General features: G+C 36.9%; 1 protein-coding gene across 2 annotated transcripts; it reads right to left on the reverse strand.

The window, feature by feature from the left end:
* Window positions 1–148: 148 nt before the first annotated feature.
* On the reverse strand, window positions 149–22,465 carry TSG101 (tumor susceptibility 101). Of its 2 annotated transcripts, none has more exons than XM_082485549.1 (10): window positions 22,303–22,465; window positions 18,311–18,395; window positions 16,376–16,441; window positions 15,634–15,797; window positions 14,137–14,263; window positions 11,548–11,614; window positions 9,760–9,854; window positions 3,329–3,531; window positions 1,632–1,871; window positions 149–486 (listed from the first exon to the last, which is right to left on the reverse strand). In XM_082485549.1, the coding sequence occupies exons 1-10, from the start codon at window positions 22,342–22,344 to the stop codon at window positions 397–399; spliced, it is 1,179 nt and encodes a 392-aa protein (XP_082341675.1). In that variant the 5' UTR covers window positions 22,345–22,465; the 3' UTR covers window positions 149–396. The 2 variants fall into 2 exon arrangements, with proteins under 2 accessions (XP_082341675.1, XP_082341676.1); XM_082485550.1 differs by having other exon boundaries at window positions 9,760–9,851; window positions 22,303–22,463.
* Between the last annotated feature and the right edge of the window lie 1,212 nt (window positions 22,466–23,677).

Genomic DNA, 23,677 nt, shown 5'->3' on the forward strand with positions numbered 1-23,677 from the left:
TCATAACAAAGTTAGTTACACTGAAACATGAATTTTTCAAGTTCAGGACACTGAAATGTCTTCCAAATCTCCGAAGTAAAGAGAAAGTACGGTTAAGCTGACACTGCATAAGCCAGGCTTGTCTGCAAAGAAAGCGCATCATACACAGTTCTGTAGAGGAAGAAAATATGCAACAAGTTTTATTCAGCGTTAAGTCCACCAGCACAAAGATTACAGGAGATAGAAAGTGCATTAATAAAAGCTAGTCTTTACCAAAAAGAAAATATATTATTAATTCAAAATATCTTACACTTGAATGATGTAATAACTTATTCTGGGCACCTACTGATTAAGAGAAATATCAAGAGAATGGCTGCTTCATAAGGAAATCTAACTTCCCAGGTAAAGTCTGAGAATTTAGTAGAGATCACTGAGTCCAGCAGTCTTCCTTGCTTTCTGCATTAATGCCCTCAGCTGGAACTGCTTGCGAGACAGAAGACGTACATGCTACAGAAAGAAAGAATAAGAACAGCTGGTTATTGGGAAAGTTTTGATATCTTAATTATATTGCAATATAAATTGTCAAAGCATGACACATTCCGTGACAAACAGGATGTTAGTTTTTTGGAGACACTAAATGCCTTAGTTTACTAAATAGCATGACTTGCAGATGCACTATAGTATATTTTTTGTGATTTTAATTATTAACTCTGCACATATTCTTATCAAAGAGAAAAGTAGTAATATGTACTCCAAGGTGAAGACAGACTAATGCACTTCCCATGGGGCAGAAAACAGTTCTTTTAACAGTAGATAAGTAGAACTAGCAAGCTACATAAGAAAGAAATAATATGTCTTTACACAGTGCATTCTACACTAGATGTTAAAAACAAAGTTTAAGTGGTAACTTGGGGTGAACCTCAACTGCTAGAAAAAGGAAGGACTGGTAACTCTTGTTACCCAGTGGCCCCAGTACAGACTATTAACACTTCTGTACACTAATCTTTCCGGTTCCAATGGCAACATTAATTACGCTGACATACACATTTTGTGTAGTTTTATTCCACATTGAAAAGATTAAAAATACTTTTTTAAAATAACAACATGTCTTTTTACTTCACGTGCCATCACCATGCAGATAAGTTCAAAATAAAAGAAGGTTATTAGATCAGACATTATGAAAACTTTCAGTATTAAGGACAGCGAGGAAAGGGAACAATTTGTCTAAGAAGGTCTCTGCTAGAGATGCAAAACTAGCTGGTTTTCTTTCCCCTTCATGATTCTAAAACTCCACTGGCTGCTTAAGCAGAGGCATGCAAAGACTGCAAGTGAAATGCTGTCTGAATACTCCAATCACCCTTCAAGTTAGTTTCTCCTGAATTAGAATGCAAACACAACAGAAAGCTTATGTTGACACTGTTGCATCCATCTAATGATAAATGACTTTGTATTTATAATGCTTTTATAATTGGTCTTTTATCTTAATTCTGAAATTCCTATTTTAAAACTTATGTTTCAACACGTAAGTATTCATGTTCTTACAGGATCCTCTTTAGTGAAGAATTCACTAATATTCATTAGCTGAACAAAAGAGTTTAAATTATTTAAACATGTTTAAAATGCACATCTTAAAAACATCCCAAGAAACCTACCTTTAAAAAGACATCTAGGTCTATCACTCCACGTCTCAATGCTTCCCCAAGATAGAAGATGGTGTCTTCAATTGCATTTTCCTCTGCATATAAGTTCAGGATCTGCTTGTAAAGCGGTGCTGTAGGAATAATAACTTCATCTATGTCATTATTTTCTGACTGACTTTCCATTTTCTCTAAAGCAGAACTGAGCTCCTCATCCTTCTTCTTGAGAAGTTCAATGTTCTTATCAACTTCAGCCTAAAAACAATTAAGATGTTTGTTTATTTCCTAAGTCTCAAGAGAGGAATGTCTTCTTGTGATAAAACTGTCAAGATGAAAGATTATTAGACATGCCAGTTCATTCTTTACTTTTCTACTCATTTCTATTATGATTTTTACCAAAGGAAAGAGCTACCAATCTACAGATTTCAGATTCTTTCATTTTAAAAGAGTAAAGGCTGTTTTAGATAATGTCAATCCATTATGAAATTATAACTGTAAAGAAGGCGTTCTAACAGTCTAAGTATTTTGAAGGTGCCATGTAAATGAAAAAAACATTTAAACTAGCTAAAGATAATAAAAGCAAAGCCAAAATAACTATTTTCTTCGGAAATGTGTCTTTTGGAGTAACTTCCTGCACAAGTTTGCTGAGCATGGATCAAATACTTAACTGTATTAACAGGAAACAAAAGATGCTGGCTTTACCCACTAATGATAACTATAATTTAACTGCACCTGTACCTCCTTTTGCTACTTTTGAATTTGCCTCCTGATATTTTTGATGTATCACAGCTCACACACTAGAAGAGACTGTACAACACTGTGTTTTTCCTCATATCACTCAAAGCCGTACAGACCATTCTCGTATTCCACTCTCTCTGTCCCCACTGGCTTTTTTCCAGACTAAAGACCTAGCTTCCATTTAAAACATGACTAAGCAAGCTGTCTGACATGCTGGATCATCCTTCTTGCCTTTGCATCAAAAATCTGCAGTTCTATTATGTCCTTCCTTTCCACGATAGGAAAGACATTTAAAGTGGGCACATTGTAGATTTATACAGTCACATAATAGTATCCCCTGTTCTCTAGCCCTTATTAATAATTGCTAATTATTTTTTTAAAACCATATCCAAGCACTGAGCTGATTTCAGAAACTGCTCATCAATCCCAAAATTTTACTTCCAAGCAGTAATGCAAGGAGCAGATGAACTAAGCAGAAGATGTCAGGCCTTAATGAAAAACTGCAGGAACTTCTGAGCATACTGAGTAGGACAGACTCATGTGTGAGAAAGAAAAAGTCTGAAGGTTATACAAGGAAGCTGTGACAAAGATCAGCGTCTCTGCACTAAGACACTGAAATGTGCTCCAGTGCTGCTGTTACACATTACTATCCAGAAACTGAGACACATTTATGAAATAATCTCACACCACTGAAATCTTTCACAGGGAGGATGGGGAAAAATAACACTGTTCCTTGACTGCTGAACAATGACATTTGGAAGATACATACAGGACAACGCATCTTACAGTCACTGCTATTTCTGACTTGTTTCAGTGTGAACGCATGCACCCCAATTGAGAAAGAGAATACATATTTAAAAAGCAATACACTGGAAGCTTTGATATTTCTATCATGCTTAATAATAAATTAAGTACATGCTTCTGTTCACTACTTGGAATAATCAAATACAGAGCAGTGCTTCATCTCAGCTTACCACTTCTTGATCCAGGCGAGTTACCATCTCTTCCAGTTTCTGGTGTCCTTTCTTCAGGTCCTCTTCTGTCCGTTTCAAGGCATTGAGTTCAGCTTGTGCACGATCCATTTCTTCTTTCATCCGCCATCTCAGTTTATCACTGACTGCTGAAATAAGGGAAGCTCGAATGGTATCCTCACTGATAGTTCCATCTCTACTGGGTCCTGCACAAGAAAATTCACAAGCATAAAGTTAACTCTGTTCTGCACTAGCTTCAGCAGAAAGCCAGTATGGAAAAAAAAGTGCCTAACTTGCTGTATGTACTTTAGCAATATGAGACAGTAAAATAAACTGGGTACCATAATGATTTTCAGAAGCAGCAAAGAAACCACAGTGACACATTAATATGTACACAAATAAATTTAAGAGCATGCATCCATTCATTCACTTTACTATTCTCATATCCACAATCTTCCTTTGAAGTTAAAAATGGGCTGGCCATTTCCCCTGAAGTCTACAAATGTTGTTAAGTCTGAGTCTTTAAAAGAAGAATATTTTTATGGTAAAACTCTATAGGGATTAATGGATACATGTATTCAACCACAATTAATGTAACGGCTGGCTTGAGACAGTGAATTTGTCTATAGATGCCCTGTCTTGAGGCTTGCTAATTACTGGGGTCTTTTTAAAGATTAATAAAATTAGATGAACACTAAGCTAACAAAAATAATTTTCAATGAAAAGATCTTAACTGTTGCCTTTTTATATTTATGAAGATCTAAAAGCAGGGTCTGTTTAACTGAAAAATTACTGGACAGTGTCAAGGAAGTGATTAAAAAGCTACAATATGAACTAGTCTTTAAATTGGTTTCACAATTATCATTCAGCCATCCTAGGGCAGGTATGGGATGGCAGTAAACCAATCAACATTGATATAGAACATTTGTTATTGATGTAATTTTACTTTAAACAAGCAACATTTATTAAAAAAATATAAAGCGGAGAGAGAAATGCTCATCAATCATATTAGCATATGGTTTATAGATATGTTCTAGCAGACTAAAATGAGATGGCAGTCTTTTAGGTACATGTTCAGTGTTACATTGGGCCGACCATTTCTTTTTTTTAAACTTCTGCAGGATGGTACTGTAATGGAGCGGGGTCGGGGGGGCATGGTTTATAAAATTAGGTAGTGGTGTTGAAGCACCCATGAAGAAGTTCTTTAACGTTAGTTGAATAAAGACTATTAGTCAAGCATACAGAGATTCTGTGGAATTAGTTATACAATTTGATTCTAACAAAAGCAAGCATAGATATTTTAGGTAAGTGTAAGACAAAGATGATAACATACAATTTGACTGCAGGTATACTAATTTGCCAGTTTCACTTGGTCCACCATGCCCAGAAATTAAGGGTAGTAATTTTACTAGTAGTGAAATAAACTACTGACCAATATTGTTCTAGTATTTTATAACCAGCTTCTATAAATGATCAATGTTACAGTTAAACAGCGACAGAGGCTGCTATGTAACTGAGTCACAAGAAGTGAGGTTACTATCTTTTTTGACTGTTTTGATTGCTAGGTAAAACTTGTAATTTCCATTTATTAAATCACATTTCAATGCAGCAATACTAGCAAATATAGTAGAAGAAAAAAACATCTCTAATATATTTCATTAGTCCCTCTCCCTCTGAACACTAGAGGCTTTCACATTTAAGCTTGAATATTACTACTGCTTTTGCAAATCAGCCGTTCAATGAGATTACCTAATTTCAAGTCTATCACTAACACCTTTTTAAATAGAAAGGTAAATCCTTTATGTCTGTCACAGGAAGTGTTGTGTATCTGCAGACCATGAAAATCTGATTGCTCTGGAGAATGTGAAGTAGTGGCTACTGGCTGCAGAATTGTATCTGTGTTTATCTCAAACCACTTCAACCATTCTTCTATAAGAAAAACTGGAGCAGCACAGTTTCCCCATGCTTATGCCTCGCACCTTTTAGATCAGCGACATTTCGGTTCGACTGTAACAACTACTAATAAATCAAGAATCATAGCAGGTTTTGTGCCTAAGCTTTCCAACTTTTATGGATGAATCGTAGAGAGATTTGAAGTTCTGTAACTGGAAAGAAATTTTGCAAAAAGAAATCTTACCAGAGTATCTTTGTATCCAAAGACACAGTTATCAAAACTCTGAAATTGTTACAGCACTACATACATCGTATTTCCCAGTACCCTAGATCTCAAAAAAACTACAAAGTGAAAAAATATTCATCAAGACTACCATTAATCTTACATAGCTAAAGACAAAATCATTAGCCTATCTTTTGTTTTTCCCTCCCAAAGGTTCAGAAAAGTGTCTCAAGTCAGCTGAAATCCAATCAACCTCTTCACCTTTCTTAATAATCACAGGTGTTCAGAAGAAGCAAAAGCAAACAAGCTACTCAAACCATACATTAATTTTGCCATTTAAACACAGTAGTTCAAAGACTGGTATTTTTAGAGTAAATTACACTAAGATAAACAGTTATAAATATATTTTTTTAATACATTATCGATAGTGCTCAGTAACTAAATGACTATTAGCCAGAAATAAGATTACAATAACTTTACTAGAGTTATTCAGGAAAAGGTTTGGCTGTTAAGCGAAATCTCAGCATTACAGTGTTCTTGGGGTAAGTTGGATATCTTCCTGATAATCAGCAACAATCCAGAACACAGTTTAAAAATCTAAACTCTGCATTTAGTAACAAGCATCTGAATGGAAAAATTAACAATTTTCTGTTAGGGTCTTATCGTAATTAAAAAAAAATTATCTATTTGGAGTATCTGTAGGTATTGTTATACTAATAAATGCAAACTGTTGTTGACAAGTTCTGTTGACTGCACACCTCAATTCTTAAAACATGCAGAATATTTTTGGACTTCTGCTGCTAACACAGCAGACTGCATAATCACGGAATCGCGGAGTTTTCAGAGTTGGAAGGGACCTCTAGAGATCATCTAGTCCAACTCCCCTGCTAAAGCAGGATTGCCGAGAGCACATTACTCAGGACTGCATCCAGGCAGGTCTTGAAAATCTCCAGAGAAGGGGACTCCACAACCTCTCTTCCTATGTTCTAACTTGTGCACATTACCCCTCGTCCTGTCACTGGGAACCATTGAAAAGAGCCTGGCTCCATCCTCCTTCAACCCACCCTTTAGATACTTGTACGCCATAATAAGGTCTCCCCTCAGCCTTCTCTTCTCCAGGCTAAAGAGTCACAGCTCTCTCAGCCTTTCCTCATAAGGGAGATGCTCCAATCCCTCAATCATCTTAGTTGCCCTTCGCTGGACTCTCTCCAGCAGTTCCCTGTCCCTCTTGAACTCGGGAGCCCAAAACTGGACACAGTACTCCAGTTGTGGCCTCACCAGTGCAGAGTAGAGGGGGAGAATGACCTCCTTCGACCTACTGGCCACACTCTTCCCTATGCAGCCCAGGAAGTTCATATCTCTTCCCTATGCGTTTTACTGTATTCGTGTACATAAAACCTACACCAAGCCAGATATCTGGAAAAATGAAGCTACACAAATGACATGAGAGGAACTATGGGAAGGTGCACATCATGCTTTCCAACCCACCAAATTCTTCTAAAATTATGAAAACATCAGATTTTGGTAATTACTCATGTGAATACTTTACTGTCATACAAATTGCACCAGAATATGTGTGGTTTTTTTTTTTTAAAAGCTAATTACTACTGGAAAAAAGAGAGATTGAATTATTAATCAACTGCTGCAAAGATAGCCTTATGAAAATATAAATGCCCCAGCAATTGATTTGATTTACAATTCTAGTTTAAGCTATTAACCCTGTTGCCAGTCAACAAGGTGATTTTCAATATTTGGTTAACTGTCTATTAGAATCAGCAACACAAGCTGTCAAATGGCACCATACACACAAACCCAGGAATTCATCATTTCTGCTTCTTATGAAAAGGAGAAAAGAACAGTATTTTCTATACTGAGAAGTCAAACTTAAACCAAGACAGTTTCAGCATTTCAGTTACTGTTTACTTTACATAATGAATTATTCTCTAACATAAAGAACCAGCCATTAGTTCTACATTTTTTTCCCCCTCATATCCCTCACTCTGGGAGATTTCATACAAGGCTCAATTTAGCAGTAAAGCAGGACAGAGAAAAGAAGTAAAATCACAATACACCTAACACAATGAAGGTTCATGTAGAAGTGCCAACAGATAGGAAAGAGAACTTTGAACATGTAAAAGATCATTTTAATACAGCTCAATCAGATTTTATGTATCTTCTTAAAGAGCGTGAACCCTTAGCATTTTCTGTCACTTCCATAATTAGCCCAGCTTGGGGAAGATTTTATGGCGCACAGCCATTAAATCCACAGAGCACTGCAACCCTTAACCTTTATGAGGCAGAGTCCGGTTTCAGAAGTGACCTTACAGAGTCATCAAACTAGTAACTGCTCAGAAAGGTAATTAATGGCAGACGATTGAACAGAAAGAAAAAGCCTAAAGGACTATTTGAAAAAACAGGTATTATTAAAAAATTAAGCTACTGTAAATGAACACTTTCATTCAATTCAAACTAAGCCCACTGTAGCAAATACCCCACCACCACCCACACAAAACTCCGAAGTTGCAGCACCTGATATGCTCTTAAATAAACTATCACAATAAACCATAGCCAAACAATCCATGTAGGAAATGAACATTTGCAGTTGAAAGAAAAAAAAAAAAACCCAATACTGTACTGTAAAAAAACCAAACAGTATTGTAAATACAGTGGATGATTAAAGAGACATGTTTGCATTTCATTTGGCACAAGAGATAAACCATGTATAGCAGGTGTATGACTTTTACATAGCTGCTTCAAATGCATCAGTCTAATCTTAAATTGCCACTACAAAATCTGGCATTACAACATGGTATCAGATGATCTAACTCAGGAATTGAAGAGCCTTGTACAATAGCTGACAGATATTCCACCTCTGCTCATCTTCCCTGGGGATGAAAATGAGGGAAAGAAATGAAATAGGACATATCTATATATTAAATTAACTCTCTACAAGATAAAAGCAAAACTGGATCTGTTCGAGAAAGATGCTGCAGAAAGACAATGTTCCCTAGAAAGGTTCTTGTCGCCTCCCTACATGATAGAGAGTGGAGACCCATTGATTCTTAAGGACACAAGTGCAGCCCCCCCAACACTGAGTACTTTGAGCTACTTGAGTGGGACAATGGCTTTCTTGCAGTGTGCATGGTAGACACACGTGACCTCAGAGAGGAGATGACGACTGAAACGACCAACAACTTTCAGAAAAGACTTTTCTAATTCAGAAGGCTGAAACAAAGGATGGACACAAAGGACTGGATCAGGCAAAATAAGAATATAACTTATTATTGTTTCCAAATTCTGTAACAGCAGAACAGCTCCTCAAATATTTAAGTGGAAGCCTCTTTCTTTGCCAAGCTGTGAACTTGCCTTGTTCCCGTTTGTGTGAATGAAAATTTCAAAATACACACAATTCTGGAGGGAAGAGTGTGTGTAAGTAACTGGGAGTTCACACATTAAATGAAGAACCTACAGATGCACTTTTAAATTATGATGCAAGAGACTACAAATGATTGATACTCTGAACAAGGTCACAAAATGTCTATGTCCTTACCATATAACTGTTCCAAAAGGACTATCATCCAATTGGAAAGTTACTGCACCAACTTCCTAATTAACTAGATAACCTAGATGACCTATTACTGGTTCTCAATCCATTACACGTACACTAAAAGTGAGATGTAGAGCAGAAACTAAGCTAGGGTGTTTTGCCAGCACAGGGCCACAGAGTAGCAGACTGGGAAAAGACACATGTTAACACTCCAGGATCTTGCTGCTGAAGGGAAGAAGGAAGTAACAAGTAGGGACCATTGAGAAGCAACAGTGAATAGGCTGAAGAAGAAACTCAGTAAAAATGAAGCTCCCTCTAAATGCATTGGAAATCTCAGCTTTAGCTAGCTACTACTTTTGGAGTAAAGAAAGTATAAATAAAATGACTCCAGTAAATGATTAAATGAGGACAATAGCATTCTTATAAACCACAATCACGAACAGAGCAACACAGACAATCAAAAGTTACCTACAGTTAAAGAGTGAGGAAAAAAACTTAAGGTAGTTACACTCAGTGTTCTTCAAAATACTCATAGAGCACACACAATGCATCGCACAAACCCAGTAATTTATCAGGTTCCTGACTAAATAAAACATAAGGTGAAGGACCTAAAATGTATTTTATTTTTTCTTTGAATAACTTTTTTAATTGAAGATCAATACTTCGGAAGGTCAGATTAAGAACAATACATTCCTTTTTCCATTTTCTTTCTTTACATATCAGTTAGAGAGGGAAGCTTCACTTCAGAGGAATCCTTTCAAAGCTACTCACCAACAGTAGTCACAGGAGGCTGAGAAGGGTAGTACTGAACACTAGTGGTTGCTGGAAATGGAACACCACCCGGATAAGGATAGTTTGGGTAGCTGCTTTGACAAAGAAAGATATGCTAATGTTATGTAACTATTTGTAAAATATCATCCATGTATATTATCGTTATGTCACTATGTTAAACAGTTGTTTACATAATAAAATGTTTAAAATGCAGGCCAAGTTACACTTTTTCTCTTTTCCTGTTCACATTAACGTCTTTCACAATTTATATTATTGGTATGATTTAAGAAGATTATCATTTTGTCTGAAACCCTATCTAGTTATTGCCTGGTCAAGCATTTGGATCATTCCAAATTATCTTCAGTCTTGCCATGTAATTTCTATCTTGCCATCTGAAAACCCAAAAGTATCCAAAAGAAATTATTGTAGCTACAAACTCACAAATGGCAATTTCAGTTTAATAATTTTTAATATGAGAATAGTTAACAAGATGACTGCTGAACTGCTTTATGTAAACATCGTGCAAAATATGGCTGCAAGATGAAGCTCCTTCAGAAATTCTCAGCCCTGCTCTGAAGGATGAAACAAAAGCATTCATTTTTTCACTGAAACAATTGCGAGATGACACATAACATCACAGTCTACAATACCTTTCTGAAATACATTTACTAGCAACTGAAACAAGGACTCAAATTAGTCAGTACTAAACTAACACCTGCATACATCAGAGTATTAACCATGGCTATAAGTAAAAAAAATGGTCCAAGAAAACATGTAAAATCTAAAATAAGCATATTCTGTGCCTCTCCAGATAATTGCAAATTTAATAGTTCTTAAAACCTTTCTGTTCATTCATAAATTATATTACTTTAAAAAACAGTTCTTCTATTACACATTTCTGTACAAACATTAAGAGCACTTTAAATAAATGTATTAAGGAGGATAAAAACTTGCCATAATTCCCATTTTTCACCTCTTAAAACTTAACATCCCACCTTCCTAATGCTTAAGAGGTTTTAAATTATTTTTTTTTTTTAATCAAAATGTTATATACTGTAGCAGCTCCTCATATGCTCCTAACACAAAATCAGGACATAATGATATTAATAACAAGAATAATTAATTATTATGTGAAAAAATGTAGGTACACACAAGGAGGCAGCAATCAGCATCTTACTATTTGCTAAGACAGAACTGCAAGTCTTCCCGAAAAGTTTTATTCCAGACTATTATATAATATACTTAAAGAAAAAGTCTTGGTTTATATTAATAAAAAGCTGTTAAAAAAATTTTGTGCCCTCCAAATTCTCTTAGAGTGCTTTGAATTAAGTCCACAAGTCCACATTTATGCTGGAGACAAAGTTTGTATTCATCCAGCAATTGTTTTGTTCAATGTTTTGAGTTGCTAATTACCCCAAAGAATACTAACAACACTAATAAAAAAATCCCAACTTGTAGGGGTACATTTCTTTCTATAACATATAAACATATCAACTTTATAAAAAACTAACCTGATATACAAGTGAAGCAAGATAACATCGGAGAGTTTTCAAAATATATTTATCACCCAAGTATATTGTGTTTGAAGCAACACTAAGAAAGCTAAACCTTTTTTGAGCTTTCTTTTGGCTATTAACAAGAATTCAGTCCTCACTTTAAAAAAACCCACAAAACTGCTAACACCATAATTATACAACAAATATACCATAAGAAAATGCAACTAAGACTAGATACTATTCAGTAAAATTGTCTATTATGTAAATGGCAACAGTTTAAAGGGGTTCCTACCTCGGGTTTGGAGTGCTTCCTGCTGGATAAGGAGATATTCCACCTGGAACGCCTGGCACATAGGAAGCTGAATAAAACAATGATTTTGTATATTTTTTACTTTTCAGAAGTTTAATATATATCAAGATCACACTAGTGATATATTTATGCTGCAGTTAGATGCTTTTTGAAATATTATTGAACAATGAATACAGTATAACACAATGAAACAAGAAGAGTAAGAGAAGTCATTCTATGGCCAAAGCCACTCAATAACATGTACCCTGCATCCTCTAACACCATCACTTCTCACAACACTCCCACATGCTTCCCATGCTGCTCTTGTGCAGTTTGGCAAGAGGGATACATGCAGATGTCTGTTGTGAGCTCACTCTCTGCCAACTGACCAAGGCTTCCCCTCAAAACACAGAAAGGACTAAACTGCAGCAGACCTTCCCCTCCACATATTGATCAATTAGAATTTCCTTTCTGTATGCAAGCACGTTTTCACTAAACACCAGCAAATTTTGCGTTTCTGAAGATTCTACCTCTGCCTATCGACTTTGGTTAAAATATTTTCAAGAGTTTTGTTCAGAGGGAGAGGATGAGAACTGTAATTGAAGTCAATTACACATTCCTTAGAACTGCGTAGAACACCTTTCACTGCATATTTATTTTTTTCTTGATCATTACTTTAAACTAACCACTGCATGGATAAAAATGGATATCGATTTAAATATCCACAACAAGTAGTTGTACTAAGTAAAATGTGGGTACATAAGAAAAAGTATCTGCAGCTATGGATCACAAAAAAATGGCATGTTATTAAAGGTGACACACCTGAAGAGGTGTCTCAATTTTTTATATAATAGCTGAGAAAAGAAAATAACCTTTCCAATGTAGCCATTGTTCTCTAATCACTAAATAATGACTGTATAATTTAAGTACCTTCAGAGCAGCTAGACTTCACCACAGTAGATTAGTCCTTCAACAATCCAATCATGTTCTTATCCAGTAATTTCTGCCATTTAGAAGTCACGCTTTAAACAATTTTTATCAGAACTTATAAATGTCTAAGGCTTTAACTGTCCTAGCAATTTCAAGTTTCTTTGTGGAAATCTGACAATTCTATTATAAAAATTACGTTTTTAACATACTTATTCCACATTTCTAGTAATTTTAGTAGTATTACATCAAATAGTTGTGTTGGGTTTTTTTCTAAAGGGCTTCATTTCCTCTTAAATAGTGTATCTAGAACTTAAAAAAACCCAAAACATACATGTCTGTAAAATAAGGAAAAATTGACTACATCAGTAAAACCAAGTAGCTGTTAACAATGTGAAAATCCTGAAATGTGTCCACATACTTCAGCTATGCTAGCATTGAGTGACGGCAAGAGTAATTAAATGTGTTTCAGTTGATGGTCCTTCCTTAAAGCACAATACAGGTCACAGTCTCCCCTAAAACTATACTTGTACTGACACCCACTGGTCTTGGAAAATCAGAACAGTAGAATCATCTAGTGCTCCCACAGGCTAGCATTGGACAAGCTAAAAAGTCCCAAACGCTTACCTTTAGCCAACTATCCCTAATGTTCCCATTTATGTTTGCTACCCCTTTTCTTGCATGTTAAGAATCTAAGACCTTGTTAAAAATGGTTTCTGCTGGAAAGTGTAATGAATAGTACTGCAGCTTTTCAGATGTAACACTATGATCTGATGAAAGCTGTATTTCAACAGAAAACAGACACAACTTTAAAAATAAAGCAAAAATATATAACGCCAAATACAGCTACTTGACCATTAATGTACAACTCTTATAAGATCACTAAGCAACCTGTAGCTAATCTGCTCCCCCCCACCCTCAGTCTTTGGCTTTTTTTTAGGATTTTATAGGATTTTCTGTTTCCCACTTCCCCTTTTTCACCCCCAACCAACCTATCCCCAGTCTTTAAAATAAGATGTCTCCAGAAGTTTAAATAAATAAAAGACTTTTAAAAGTCTTGAGAATTTTTGCAACAAAGTAAGAACAAGTACTAAGTCAGAGTACCAAATCAGGAGAGAAGAATGAAAAATCACAAGGCAGGTTTCTTTCACATTCAGCCAGCAATTATAAAAAAAAAACAACAACAAACAAACAAACCAGGAGTGCAGGCATGGAAAACACAAGCCATATGCTTTTGCGTATTAAATCAACAGTTGCAGGAAACTTAACAGATGGACTTGTATTATCAGAAGAAAAAAAAATTACGATACAAAGACAGTTATCTGAATAATCTCTTTTTAAGGTTATCTCTGAATGTTCATAGGTTACTAGTTGTTTTGAGGGGCTTGGGGTGTGTGGTTTGTTTTGGTTTGTTTGTTTGTTTGTTTTTAAATACAAACTTGATTTTCCCCTCCCTTCCAAAAGCTGAAAACACACACATTCTTCACATTCTTCCAACATAGTTCAAAAAGGTCAAATACAGCACAGGTGAATTTGTTAACCAGCACTATAGAAAGTCATTCTAGAGTAGAATACAAATGTTTGTTGACAAACTATGCAGAACAACAAATTGCTTTGGAATATGAATATAAGTATTTGTAGAAATTAGTAGCCATGACCACTTACTAGTTGGTGGGCCTGTCGCCTGGTATGGTGGGTAGCTTGATGAAGCAGTAGGCCGAGAAAAGACTGGAGGTTCCTCACCAAACACAACAATCATGACCTGAATCAGTTCGAGCAAGTCTGACTGGGGCTGTGAGGGTAAGCAAATCACAAGTTGTTGATTTTGTTAAAAGACAGTTTAACTAACAATAATAACAAAACAGTAACAATCCATCAGCTCTCAAAAGTCATCCTTTTATTTATATAAATATTTTTAAAACCCACAAGATATATAACACTATATATATATCACACGCACATATATATAAAAACACATACATATATATTTATATGCGTACATTTAACTTCCTTTATAGATTTCTTTAAAGACTGCAAACCCAGCCAGGTGATATTCAGAACTGTATAGCAGAATACAGCTGCAGTAGTGTTTACACTCAGAATAAACTGGGTAATACATAGTTCCATACCAACTGCAGGGCAATAGACTGAAGATGACTGTGCAATGATGGATTATAATAGTTTTTTTAAAACTTAAATCCACTCTCCAACATGAAAAAAGTACACAACACTATGTTTTCAGACATTTCAATTTCATAGAGCATATAGTTTTTTCTGAGGTTCAGAATGGCTCACAAGAAAATACATTCTAAACACTAAGGAGTGGCACAAACTTCCTTTAATATAGCTAAACAAGGCTTCTCAGTTTATAACTACATTTAATATAGGCATGATTTCCTTTCACCAAAATAAGGACAAGCAGCATGAATGCAGCACCAGATTAAATATCCTATTTCCAAATTTTCTTAGATACCTCCACTTACTTATTTTTACCAACCTCTCAAATGGAATGAATTCTGTAACACCTATATCTTAGATGATCCTCTTGCTTATGCAAGACCTACATCCTGATCTGGGCAGTTGTTTTCCACTATTACCACGCAAGTGCTGGACTACCACCCGTGCTTAATAAATTTATTTCCATTAATCGCTTTTTACAGAACTATGCATCTTCTTCTGATCTTGTCAGCACAGTTTATCTTCTTTACAAATCCATACTTTGGTCAAAACGTTTATGAGGCCTGCACTGCTCAATGCCTTTGTTTATTGGTAAAGGAAATATATCTACATACTTGAAGCTCCAGCAATGTCTATGTAAAGAAGTCCAAGTGCTCGTACAAGTCCATTTTAGTCTGACAGATTAATTTCAGCCTGAGATGTTTAACAGAATTTATGATTTCCCTTCTGTAAATATTCATCACATCAGTGCGCTGCCAGGGAAGGCTGTTTAGTCAGACAAAAATGTAACTATAGATGCAATTAACCAGACAACAGAATGCAACATTCTGAACTTTAAGACATTACAAATAATAAGCAGTTGTTTTCATTAAAAATGGTTTAAGAACTCACAAGAGGATTATGTTTTTTGTTAAAAATGATACAACTATCTTTAAAGGAATTCAGAATTGAGCAATTTGAGGATTTCAAGTTCCCTATACTTACATATTTCCACTCATGCAGATAAGGAAGGTATATCTTTCCATTTGCATCAACATGCTTCCCAGTTTTTATTGTCATAGAGCTAGTGGGTTTAACAAAACAAATTGGGGGGTTGAAAGGGTAGGTGTCCAGTAGCCACAAGCAAATTGGGATATTGTATGTGTTACCTAGAAAAGATATTTTGAAAGATTTTAATCGTCACTCCAACTGTCTAACTGTCCTCTTCTATCCAGACTTATAAAAAACTCCTAAACCCAGTAAATTTAACTGCACAGCATCAGAACCAAAGCTGAGATCTACTAATAACATTCAACAAAGACCTCACAATATGGCTATGAACTCAGTATTTTTCAGAATAATTTAACTTTCATTTACATTATCATTTACCACTAATACATTATCTCATTTGTTCTACAATGCAACATTACTAGACCCTGATCTGAATTATCGTTAGCTGTGGCAATAAATGGCTTGCAACACTCATTCCACTGAGAAACTTGAAAAACACACAGTACTGAAAGAAAAGAGATGTTACAGGGCTGTGAAGCAATGCCCAATGTTAAAATTTTATTCCACAGCAAAAATAGAGAACAATTTCTTTCAGACAGTATACTTTGGACAAGTAAAGGATTTCAAGAAAATAGCAATCACTGAAATACTGAAGTTGAACCAGGACAAATCTAAATAGTTTTTCATGTAATTTGGGAAAATAATGGTGGTGATGATAATAATAATAAATGCATACCTCTGTAAGGCACAGGAATGGTTCCACTGAGGCTCATCAACTCCCTAGATGAGCCATCATTAAAAACTGAAAGAGAACAAACAGTATTTTTAAAACAAACATATTTGCTACATTAATCTCTGTTCAGGTTACACCCCACCTATTTATGAGCCTAACTTTTCAGATGTTACACATACATAAACTCAATTTGGTAGGTTCTGCTCTTGCACATTTATGGACTAGCAAATGATTGCCTACAGTCAGGTAACTTCTTATGAACAATATATTTCTGAGAAATAAACGACTACTTATTGTCAAACTACCTTCATTGCAAATAAAACTGTTTCCTCATTCAGAGACCCAGTAAAACATGTTGGAACTATACAAACTGCAAATCATACAAATTGCCAGAAAGATAATCTGAACTTAAACATAATTTAAAAAACAAAAGTCATTTTAGGATTGCAAAGAATTCCTTATACTTTCTCCAAACAAACAGGTCAGCAAGAATACTAAAAATTATCAGGCCACAGGCATTTATTACATAATCAGTAAAGGTAATTTAACCAAACAATAATATAGTGAAGTGGAAGAAATGTGACTCACTGACACATCTTAGCCTTAGTTCACAAACTGCACAGGAACCCTGACCTCAATTTACTGAGTTGCTGTATTTAGTTTTCCCATCCTTTCAATCCAATAGATTATTCTTGGCTGAATATATCAACTTCTGGTAATAAAGCTGTTATTTTCCTAATTTTCTCAGAAAGTTTCTTGTCATACTTCAAATGTAGCTTATTGTGTACAATTCTTTTAGTGCTAATGTTCTGCAAAGGCAGGTAGAACAATTTAGGACTTAAATGGGGGTATATATTTCATTATTAATATAAACTTGAAAATTATTTCACTGGCAATGTAACCATTTTCTTTTTGCTCATTTCACTGCTCCAAATAGTATCAATTATCTGTAAGTGGTTCTGTGCTCTGCCTTTTTCAGGCAGCTTAGAAAGAGTTAGGTAACACAAACAGGCTTCTTGCTACAGCAAGTAGAATTCTGACCACTATTGTTATGCAAACTTGCTACTCCAACCACAGTCCTTTCACTATTGTTTTTGATTCTTCAGTCACTGCACGAATTTTTATTTCTGTGACGGCTGCTGGCTTGCAGCTATTCAAGTCAAAACTAATTTATCTTTTACCTGTCCACGTCCCTTCTTAATACTTCTCAATCCAGATTTGGAATTTAGAGAGCAAAAGACTACAAAGTCTCTGATGATGTATTAGTGATACAAATTAGCTCACAGAAGAATCCCACAGGTAACAGTTAAAAAAAGGTGATCAGGAGGATGACCTCAGCAGCTACGCTGGCTCACCGTATCTTGTGAAACCATGCCCTCAGCCTCTGGAGCTGACCCTAGATATCATCTTCACTTAATGCATTCAAATTCACTCAGAGCCTTTAAAATAGCTAAATGAACAGTGATTGTCATTGTTAATTTATATTACAAAACCCCTCATACCAATTTTCTATACACTTGATGATGTTTTCTTCATTCTCTGAAGGACTGCCACAATTACTTTTAATGAAGTATTTGTTCATTGATTTACAGTTCTTTCTAAATAGAACTCTAAAAATATCTTTATATGACAGCAAAGCTGAATTTCTAAGATACCATCAATCTCAGGACACGAACTGATATGACATCACTGAGTGATTAACTAAAAGTTAAACTGTGAAAAACACAATACTTCTTGACAGATTAGATAACCTTTCTGTATTACTGAGTCTATTTTAGAAAATAACTGTCTGTTTCTAAGTATTGATGTCAAAGATCAAGAAGAGAAACTCAAATTATGTTTTCTAGTTTTAACCTCGTTTTCCCTGCACAAAAGCTACCAAATATGTTTAAACGATGAACAATTCAATAACAAAAATTTTCTCATGCACAGACTAACCATATGAATCCATGACAGGTTTGAGGTCCTTGTACTGAGTAATAACACTGGTTGTTTCCTGTACAGTTAGGTCTCTATACTTATACTGGAAAACAAAAGAGAAAGAATTACTTTAGAGACTGAATTTTCAGTGTAATTTAATTTAGTTTTATTTTACCCAATAGACTGCATTTATGAGAGCTTACATTGATATATGGACATTCTTCTTTACTCTTATTTTGGAATAAGAATTTATTTCTCCATATTGCTTAACTGAACACTGCCTATATAACTTACCAAGCTTCAAAAAGGTGTTAAGATGCTTTTAGTCTTAAATAAGGGTCCATACATCAAGCGATTTGGGAAAAGCTATTGCATTTTCATCCACGTTCTACCATAACCAACAGTATTTGAGATATATATGTGGATCTTAAAAAAAACCCAAACCAACCAAAAACGCATCTCTGAACAAATATAGTGATGTTTTGAACATCCCTGATACACAAATATCTAGGATCTGAACCTCAGAAACCTTTCATAGCACTTTTGAAAGCATTGCAATATTTATCAATCATTGATCGGTATTTTCATGTATTTTATCAACTAGAAAGCAGAAATTTCAAAGTACAATATTATCAGTAACAATACTGGTTTCACCCCCTTCCTTTTATCAGGAGTAGGGAGTAACAGCACAGAAGATCTGCAAAACACAGATACACTACTACAGAATTTAACAGTCTCCAAACTATAATCCACAGACAACAAAGGAGATGCTCCTGGGCAACAGACAGCTGGTTCACCACATGGCGCAGCTCTTTAACCTTGTAGCCATCCCTCCTGGTGACTACCATTTAAAAGAAAGCTAACAATGCCCATTAACAATGTTTTCAATGTAATAATATTAAAAAAAATAAAATTACAAAAACTAAAATTACAATCTTCAGATGTCTTAAGGGACAGCTTCCCTTCATTCAACCATGGCAGAAAGACAATGGGCCCAACACAACGACATGTCCAATACCCAAAGCATGCAGATGTTAACAACATCTGAACAAATTAATTCAGATATTATCCAGGAGCAAAGCATGGTGCCACAGCTAAAGGTCACCTTTGTTCCCACAAACACTCATGAGTTGTGAACCTTAGATGTTAACTCTTCTCCCTATTATCTACAGAGATTGACAAGGATGCTACTCCTAGGCATGAGAACTCTTATTTAACGAGCAGAGATGAACACACCATGCTGCTTCCCATAATGCATAATTTTTCTACAAAAAGCACCTGTGCGGTGGGCGAATGCTGTGACTTACCTTCCTGAAACGACCAAGCGCAAAACAGCCATATGGTAAGTCTGCAAAACACTAGTCTGTGGGAAAGAAAGCAACCCCTCTAGTAGGGATTACTATCACTCTAGTAGGAATCCCTGCGTGTGCATAGAGGTCAATCAGCCAGAGGGCGAGGGCAGCCTCTGCATGCTGTTTTGATGGGAGGGCGGCAGCAAACCATCTCAACCTCTGGAAAGTGGGTGCACGATTGGGAGTGTGCAGAAGGGGTTTGAGAGAGGAGAGACAACTTTGCTAGCATTTGAGTACATTTCTCCCTCCTTCCCATCACATAGCAGAAGCGAGAAATAGGTAACAGGCATTGCTAGAACATGGAGACAGAGGTCTGTGAAATTTTGGCTAGGCCAGCTGAGACTGGCAGCGCATAGTCACATCACTAAATGTGTTAATACAGCATGAATGGGAGCATGTCACCGGCTACTTTAAAAAGAGGGGGTCTTTTCATAGGAACATACCTTATGGTGCAGGATATAGGCTCAAGAAGATTGGCATAATCACTATTAAAAAAAGAATTGGCTTCCACTAACTGAAGCTGCTAACAAGCACAAGGATTCAGAGTCAGGATTTAACTCCACTTTTGGCACAGGAGTCTCAAGTCAGTTTAGTCAAGGAAGAGATAAAACAACACCTGCCTGCTCAGCAGACATACTGGGAGTCGGGTACACGGTGGTTGACAGGGTTGATAAAACCTAGATTTGGTTATCTGGGATGCTTTGAAAAATTAGGCCCAACACCTAAAAATTAAAAAACATTTTCATATGTCTGTTAAAACTAAGAAAAAGACTATTGCTGCCAATAGTTTTTACACTGAGTGATGAATAATTACTTGGTAGGGATATGCTTGTAAGATCCCAGCTACTGACACAAACAAAGCTAATAATATCAGCACTTAGATCCAGATAACTACAGAAGATCGAAGTTCTCTATATTAAATTGACATATGAATAAGTTTTCCTAATGAGAATGATAGCTCTTCTAGCATTTTTTATTATTTAAAGCAAAAACTATAATCTTTTGTGCTTATGTCTCTTTTCCATTCTAAGGGGTGCTAGAATATTAGAAGACAATCTTTTCCTGTATTCAGACAGCAAGTAGTTGAGCATTTCCAAGAAATGTCAAAATCTCTTTGGAAAATATAAAATCCTAGTGACTTCTACAAAGGTAACTAAAACTCAGTAATTTGAATTCTTTCTAAACTTTATTTCCCGCCTCCATTCTCAGATGGCAAATGCATCTTCCTCATTTTACATATCAGGAAATGGATCACAGAGAGATAAATCTTTTCACAATCAGACAGCAGGTAAATAAATACCTGAAGTTAAATTAAGTGCTTATATTCAGCCAAACCAGGGCTTAAGTCTTTTGTTATCTCACACAATGAACTATTCAATATGGAAAATATCACTAAGTTTCCCTCTATAGAACAGAAAGTGTAACTATTTTTGAAAAATAAAGTAGCGAAACAGTAACTTCATTTGTCATCAGCTATTAAGTACATTGCACTTTGAACTTACCTACAGAAAGTCAGATGGGGGTATAAAAATGGGTAGCATGGGGAAAGAGGACACCAGACTACATTTAATTCTCTTTCTTCTGTGGCATGGCAGTAATTCATTTAGGGAAGATAGATGTATACAAATATATACATGATCTCATTTGCTGACACTGAGTTAGTATTCAGCACTCATTTTCAAGCTGTTAAAAAAATTTGGTTAAGATTCCATGAAAGTGAAAGACCCTTTAATAAAGTTTCTTTAGTTTTGATCAGATCCATTCCCATCATATTGCATTTTAAAATTGTGAAAATACAATGATTAAGCGTTGTTTAAAAAAAATCTCCCCAAACAAAACCATAACTCCCCCTGTGTATGCAGCTTTAGGGGTTTTCATTTCAAGCTGCTGGACAAAGCCCAGTTCTCATCTGAAGCGTGGCACAACAACACACCGCTCTGTATGATTCAGTGATTAATGATTTACCATCCAAGAGATTTTCTTTTTTCCTTAAACAAGGGTGATAAAACCCCCACCCTTATCCTGGTCAATGAAGTTGAACTTGCCTCCCACCTTCATTTAACCAGTGAACACAAATGACGCTATACAACCCAACCCACACCGTAGCTCTCATCCACTTTGCTGCACGACAGCCTCAGCCAGACAAATGGTTTCCATTCAGCTTTTACCAGCAATATCCTAACGCAGAACTAAAGTTTCGTAGGACTACAAATAATGACATATTTTAGATTTTGGTGCACCATACTTCCCTTTACAAACTAACTCAATTTACAGTCTCCGGGTGGCCGGACACAGCCCTTTTACCACTGCTTCGCCCGGCCGTGGACATGACGACCTCCGCAGCTACCCCCGGGACAAAGCCGCAGGCTGGCAATGTCCGTGACTGCCCGTGAGGAGGGAAATGCGAAAGGGGAGCTAACCGCTCCCGGGGACCAGCGCCCAGGCTGAAGGAGACACGGGGCCCCCGCTCCGACGCTGCCTCACGCCAGGCGCCGAGCGCCGCGGCCGGCCCGCACCCGGCCGCGGGCAGGCCCCCGGCTCCCCTCCGCCCAGCCCCTCGCTGAGGCCGCCACAGAGGGTGGCCGGCCCGGCGCACCGGGCTAGGCGGAGGGCAGGGGCGGGGGAAGGGGCTGTGGGCGCCCCCGGCCACACCATTACCTTTGTGAGCATTTTCTTGAGCTGGCTCTCGGAGACCGCCATGGCGGCCGGCCCCTCCTCCGCCCCCGGTGCCGCCGCCGCCACGCACCGGTCCGGTCCGGTCCGGCCCGGCCCAGTCGACCCTACATAAAAAAACAGGAAGCGACCTCCCGAGCCCGCTTCCGGCAGCGACGCCCACTTCCGGCAGGCCGTGACGACACTTCCGCGACAGGCCTGCGCGCGGTGGCGACAGTTCCGCTTGGCGAAGGCCAGCGGCCGGTGCTGGAGCCCCCTCTGCCGACAGGCCTCTTGCAGGCACCCGCTCCGACAGTGCTTTGGGTATCAGAAATTACTTCGCAGAACGTCTAAAAAAACCCCAACCTTCTCCGCAGTGCGGTTTATTGTTAAAAAGACATTTCTGGGAATTAAATTTCCCGTAAGTAAATGTAAGTAAGAGCCATTTCCCAGCGGGCTGACTGAGCTGCAGTCTGTCCGACTGTTATTTTTCAAGGACTACAACACAAACGCAAGAGTGCCGAGCCAAGATTAGTTATTTTATAACATAAGCATCAGGCTCAAAAAAAGACATCCCTGGAAGACTCTGCAGCTTTTTATGATTAAAGCTATTAATAAACAAAATAAAACACCTGGACTTTTAACATGAGAATAAGTGCTCAATGGATTAAATACAAGACCTCGAAGAACCAACGTAAACCCATAATTTCATGCTATTTTTTCCAAAGTAGGAGAAAAAAAACAAAACCAAGGTCCAGCCATTGTCTTGGGTGCCTTTTTTTTTTTTAATATAGCAGCAAAGTTGGTCACCTGCATCACTAATTTTGTCCTATCACTGACCACCACAACAGAGGAAATTTAAGTATTCCGTGAAAAAAAAAAAAAAAAACCACAAAGTTTTTTTTCTTTCTATTTTTATCTTAATTCTGAGATGAATATAAACTCAGAATTCCTTGTAAGTCTGGCTTTTTGTGAAGCATAACTGGAAGGCACAAAGGAATAGATCTTTCGCTCTGACACAGATCCTACTTTTCCTTAGAAAGCTTCATCAATATTTAACCAGTCACATCTCAAAAACGTAAGCGTGGAATGACGTCCCTAAGCTGTATGCAGCAGGAGTGGAGCCCGCCTCTCCTCTGCCTGCAGTGCGATGCTGAGGTATAATTGGGATGAATATAGTCTTTTACCCATGCAGTGAATCAAGAGGTGAGAACCCCCCAAAAGCCTTTATCTTAAAAACATCTGCTTTTTGATTTATCTAAAAATCTACATTCTGCTTTTTCACCACACCCTTGGCCACCCCTGATGAGGAGGGTCACAGGTGGAGGGTTACAGGTTCTGTTGCCTTCTCGAGCAGCTGTATTCTCCTCAAGCTGACAGA

This window comes from Vanellus vanellus (assembly GCF_965231255.1).
Source record: "Vanellus vanellus genome assembly, chromosome: 6".
Classification (NCBI taxonomy): Eukaryota; Metazoa; Chordata; class Aves; order Charadriiformes; family Charadriidae; genus Vanellus; species Vanellus vanellus.